The sequence below is a fragment of the Pezoporus wallicus genome, unplaced genomic scaffold, assembly GCF_028554395.1.
Source record: "Pezoporus wallicus isolate ANWC-B61680 ecotype Strahan unplaced genomic scaffold, APGP_CSIRO_Pwel_v1 contig_8791, whole genome shotgun sequence".
NCBI lineage: Eukaryota > Metazoa > Chordata > Aves > Psittaciformes > Psittacidae > Pezoporus > Pezoporus wallicus.
Window position 1 is genome coordinate 1297478 of NW_026635603.1, and position 5613 is coordinate 1303090.

General features: G+C 40.4%; 1 protein-coding gene across 1 annotated transcript; it reads right to left on the reverse strand.

The window, feature by feature from the left end:
- Positions 1 to 397: 397 nt before the first annotated feature.
- TMEM247 (transmembrane protein 247) lies at positions 398 to 3284 on the reverse strand. The gene is made up of 3 exons (XM_057396952.1): positions 3213 to 3284; positions 2394 to 2693; positions 398 to 843 (listed from the first exon to the last, which is right to left on the reverse strand). The coding sequence occupies exons 1-3, from the start codon at positions 3282 to 3284 to the stop codon at positions 637 to 639; spliced, it is 579 nt and encodes a 192-aa protein (XP_057252935.1). The 3' UTR covers positions 398 to 636.
- Positions 3285 to 5613: the final 2329 nt, after the last annotated feature.

Below are 5613 nucleotides of genomic sequence, written 5' to 3' on the forward strand. Positions count from 1 at the left end.
CAGCTTATTTAGAGGTCTTCAGTCACTTAAAAAAAAGTAAAGTCGAATCACTGCCTTCCACAGAAATCCTAAAGTGCTGAAGGGGCCTGGGATTTCAGCAAGAGCTAATGGTTACTTTTGCTGGAAAAAGAGGAACTGCAGCTGGGTAAAGCTTTTATTCACTTATTTTTGATTGGTCTAGTTCTCTAAATGTGTGTATGTAAGCCTTAACTACAGCAAGCAATGTCTCATTGCCACTTTTGCGCATGGTAGCAAACAGATCATTAAATTCTCTCGAGCATCTCCCTCCATGCTAATAAACACAACTGTGAAACCTCTCTGTGATAATTCATTATAGGTAAGATCAAGTCACTGTGCTAATCCAAGGAGGCGAGATAAAATAGAAGATGTTCCAAAATGATTTCTTATTGTGTGTACCTTTATTTGCATGGATGAATGCTCCGGAATGATGCTAAACATGTTGGTGAGACAGCATGAAACCAGATGATGCCATTCAGTGACAATTTTCTTCAGGAAATCAGTTGGTTTTCCTTAAATAGGCATGTAATGATACTGAAATCCTGCATGTATGATTGGCGTAGTGATAATAAAAAAGCAGCAAAAATGGGGCAAAAAGAGTAGAACAAGCAGCTTTTCTTAAGAAAATTTATTGTTATTTCTGTAATCTTGGAAAATAATTTTAAGAATGTAGTACACAATAGCAAAACAGAACAGGTAATGGGTTTGGAAAACGTAGAAGACCAGCTCCTTTAAAGTATAAATAACATGAAAGACGATGAAGCAGTAAAGGAACAAGGCATATTGGTTCGAGGGCTGGAGAACGTTTTGGAGTCCTTCGCTGACCTGCAGAAAAAGGAAAAGACACACATTGTGTCACACATCCACTCCATGCTTCTCTGAGCACACCTGGCCCTCTGGCACGCTCAGTTCATGAAAAGTTGCTGTGAGATATGCCAGCATGTGAATAGAAAGTGCATCAGCTATGCTGTGTTCAGTGGCAAATGTCACACCCCCACCAGACCCATAGCATAAGTTAAGCTTTTTCTCTTTGAAATGAAGGTGACTGACCTCATATTTACTGCAAGAACTAGTGTGCAGGTACACAAAGCAGGTCATGTGAAGTGAGTGCACATCCACGGTAAGGCTTTTGTGCATCTGTCTCTACATCTGTGGAATAAACTGTTGCCTATGGTTTTCCACTGTGTGGCCATTTCACACCTTTACACATGTTCATGGGCAATCTCTCAGGTCTTAATTTAATAAGAAAATCCAGTAGTTAATTTGTTTAATCCAGATGCATGTCAGTAATCTAGCAAAATATATACTGGACCTGATCCTCACTGTTTTTCTCTGATAGAACTTCACTGATTTCATAGGAACTACATTTACTTCACCTAACTGTGAGATCCTATCCAGGACTATGGATTAGCTATATGAATAAATCGATAAATATATATGGAAAACTTCAGAGATTATCTGGTACGTAGCTCAGTGCCATTCTTGTGTGTGATCTGAGCTCCTATGTACAACCACAACATGCATGCTACAATGAGTGTGTAAAACATACCCTCCTATCCTGTCCTGATTTAGAGCACAGAATCTGCAAGAGAAGGCAAACGCTGCAAGTACCTCTAAAACTCTGAGGATTTAGAATCAGATACTCCTCTTAATCTCTCAGTCTAATGAGAAATTGCATTAAACTGGAGGAGAGTTGAGCCCACAGACAGCCAATGTGATCAGGAAGAGCCCAGGCAACCAAGAGTGGCAGCTGTGCCATTTGCTAAACTCTGCCAAATAGAATGGTCTCTTCTGGGCTGGACTACCGTTAACCACAGAGTCATATGCCTGAGCATACAATAACCTCATCTACTTCTGCAAAAAACAGGCTTGCCAAATCTGACTAATTGTCTATAAAACTTTCATTACTTTGGGAGGTTCTTTCATCCGATTATTTATTCATGCATTTATCATCTTAAGTCATCTAACTGTAACCCAGGAAATTGCTCCCACTAGCAATTTCTGTAGAAACAGAAACCTGATCAAAGTGGTGTTCAGAGCAATCCCTCTGATGGGGAGGGAGGAAGTAAGGAAAAAAAGTGTTCTTGGATCCTTACATCATACTCTTAATTGTGAGTTAACTGTTCTTTAATATATTTTATAGCAATGAATGTTGCCACAGGTCATATTCTACAGAGTGGAACAACTCCATTCTCCTTAAGTTTGTGTACAAGCTGTAAAGATCACCTAGTCAGGATTTTAAAAGAAGTCCCAGGACTACTCAACACCTAAAAGAATAAAATCTTGCAAACTGCTTAACATATTGTCCTGGGTTCATGTCATGTGAATGTTTCAGTCTTTACTGTGTTCATCCCTTTTTGTGTTTGCCTACTTACCGATCCTTTTACTGCCTGATGACGAATCTGCTCCATTCTCTTTTCATGAAGCCTTTGCTTTTCCTTATCCTCCTGTTCACATTTCAGTTTAGTCAGCACAAAATGCCACCTCAACTTCTCAAGCTCAAGATTAATTCCTGTGACCTTCTGGTCACAGACCTCCTCTGTTTCGGTGGACACTTCTGACTGCGAACTGCTGGTTTCTCCCATATCCAAACATCCTATAGGACGCTTAGCGTCCATGCTCTCCTTTTCATTGTTTGAACTGGAAGACAATGTTGAAGTGCCTGCGATGTCTTTCTGCAGTAAATTAGATAGAGGGAGGATAAATTAATATTTAAGCTGATAGTTGAAAATAGAATATGGTCATCTAAGTCAACCTGAATATTCGTTCAAGTGATTATGCACACATTTGTATAATGACTCAAGAGTTACCTAAAATCCATTATTTCCCTTTAAAAATGGTGTTCCTAAAGTTGGAAATCTTCCATTGAATGTCATCTTACAAAATATGACATATCCACCATATAAAAATTTTCTGATTTGAAAATGTGAAGAAAATTTTGACAACATTTAATGAGGGCCTGGCTGGTTAAAACCAAACACTATGGCCCTTTTGACCAAGTGAAAGGATTTTACATTTTGTGAATTTGATGTTAATCTATAAAGACGGGAGCTACTGAGGTCCTTCACCTCTGAGAATAAACTCTAATGTCTCACAATCCTCACTTTCCTTTGCAGATTCAGTTTCCTGGCTGATCTACATCTTCCATGATGCACTGTAGTTTTACATCTGGAAGAATTTTATTTTCCACTTACCATCTTTTCATGCTTCTGGGCTTTCTGGGAAGTCAGTTTTAGAGTTTTTTGATTTTTTTTAAGCTCTACCATAACTGTTTGGAAAGAAAATCCTGATTCTTCTAGATCAGAGCTTTCTTCCAAATCTCCTTGTATTTTCTGGTCTTTAGCAAACAGGGTTCCTGTCTTAAGACAGGGGCCCTCCACTGATGCCAAAGCACCTCCAGGGACATTCTAGAGTAGAACGTAGAACGGACATAGCTCTGTGCTGACAATGAAGCAGGTGACCCTTCTAGATGCAAGAACAGGAACGACTCTGAGAATGTGGGTACGTACACACAGGGCATACTGGAGCCCATAGGAAAGTGTCTAGGGGCTTAGCTCTCATTTCCATTCCATCGTGTTCCTTGCCTAGGTATGAATGAAAAAAATAAATCGCTGGATATAGGCCTGGAGGCAGACCTGAAAATCTCACTTGAAGGCTTTTTAAGCAGAGAATTTGTTGTCAGTTCCCCTTACAGTAACCTGTGGAGCTGGCCCCCAAGAAGTAAGAATAGTATATCACGCTTCTATAAAACGTAACATAATCAATATCTTTCCGCAGCTCAGATAAGGATGGCTTTTCTTTCCTGGAAATAAACCTTGACTGAAAATCTACTTCAGCCTAGGGAGTTTCTTACTGCCTCCAGCATCATCAGATCAGAACTTGCAGGGTACGTCTAGTCAATAGATAGAAATCCACATTATCCTTTTAAGTGACCACAGCTAGGTAGACATTTCAGCCTGTGAACTAAGAGTTCAGCCTCTTGTTTCCAGGCTCACAGTACTTGCTTCATTCTATAAAAGTGATATAGGGCATAGATTTTACATCTGCTAAAAGATTTATGCAAGTAAGATAATTGGGTTTTGTCGAGTTTGAGGAAGAGGCGCAGAAGAGGAAGAAAGTAAAGCAAGCTGATTACCATGGCTAACTGATGTCCAAAGGCGGAGCAGGTAGCAGGTTAAACAGAAGGCAACAATCTCTTCACAGGATTTCCACACGTAAAATGTGAAACCAGCTGTCCCAGTTCAAAGAACACGAGACAGTGACTGCAGAGGTTCTGACCTTGGCCCTTGGCTGACCTCCTAAGTGCTGTTGCCACAACAAACTGATGCTCGCTGTTGTCAAGGACGCGTTCTACCGCCCTCTTTGTTTTGACTACCGGAGCGGAGCGGTATCCAGGCTCTTCAGGGTGGACTGAACTTACCTCCTCCTCTGTCACAGATCATCCTAACCTGGTCACTGTTTTCCCCCTGATAAATACACCTATCTGTACGTTGCAGTGGAGCTTTCTGCCAGAATTTGTGGACTTCTAGAACATCCCCATGCCCAACCCAATTAGCTTTTGCTGGGAGGCAGGATTATTGGATCAGATAGTGCACCATTGATGATAGTTATCCCATTCTGGTGCTCCTGGATAGTTTCTCTTTAAGGTGTCGCGCTGAACCTCATGGATGTAATTGGCCCAGGAATTTCTGCACTGTCCTCTACTCCCTGCTGGAGATATGCCAGCATTTCAGTTAATTTCATCTATAAACTGGAATCCCTTCAAGGGACTGATCACAATCTCACAGTGACTTTGTGATACACTAAAGGTTGTCCCTGTAGTAAGGTCATGTGAGCCCTTTAAGAAACTCAAAGAAACTTTCTTCTTACCTGTTATTCAGGAGTAAGGAGATAAAGTGCTACTGTTACTAGTCTAGTCTAGTCGATTCTAAAGGACCTTTCAGAAAAGGATCCATCAATTACAGATTATATAATCATCCTCAATTGCTTTTTGCCCCGTCCCCTATAACAAATACCCTAGCGCAAAGGCAGTATATTTGCTCCGTAAGTGAAGCGTGGAGAGCTGCGTGACAGATCCAGTGAAGATAAGAAAGACTAATGAAGTCACTGAGACCACTTCCCATGGCATCATTTATCGAGTGTTCTGTCAGCTTATAGCTGGATTTTCAAATCCCAAGGCACGCTGAAGACAGAGTGATCCACAGGGCTCTGGAATTCCATCATTAGTTTTGACTGAACGTATTATAGGGTTTTTATTTGCTTCTGGTGCTGATGATCCAATTACCCAGTTAAACATAGGTCCTAGTTACTGAATAATCACAAAAAGAGTAAGAAGAGATGTAGAATACTTGGGTGTTCCTGTGTATTTGTGCATTTACCTCACACTTTCCAAAGGGAATGTGCATTTTCTAAGAAGACACTGAAATGGAACTGTGTCAGTCTTTGTTCTTTTTTTGCAGTTAAGTTTCTTGAATTCCTGATGGATTGTGCAGATATCACAATGCTTTAAATGCTTACTAATGATGCATTTGTTCAATGAGTCTCAATACACCCACATGAATATAGTTCCCCATAAATCTTACAGAAATATAAAAA

Coding starts and splice junctions, on each gene's coding strand:
- TMEM247 (XM_057396952.1), bottom strand. CDS start 3,284: ATGGTAGAGCTTAAAAAAAATCAAAAAACTCTAAAACTGACTTCCCAG. Junction 2,694..3,212: donor CCCAGAAGCATGAAAAGATG/GTAAGTGGAAAA, acceptor AATTTACTGCAG/AAAGACATCGCAGGCACTTC. Junction 844..2,393: donor ATCAGGCAGTAAAAGGATCG/GTAAGTAGGCAA, acceptor CTTTTTCTGCAG/GTCAGCGAAGGACTCCAAAA.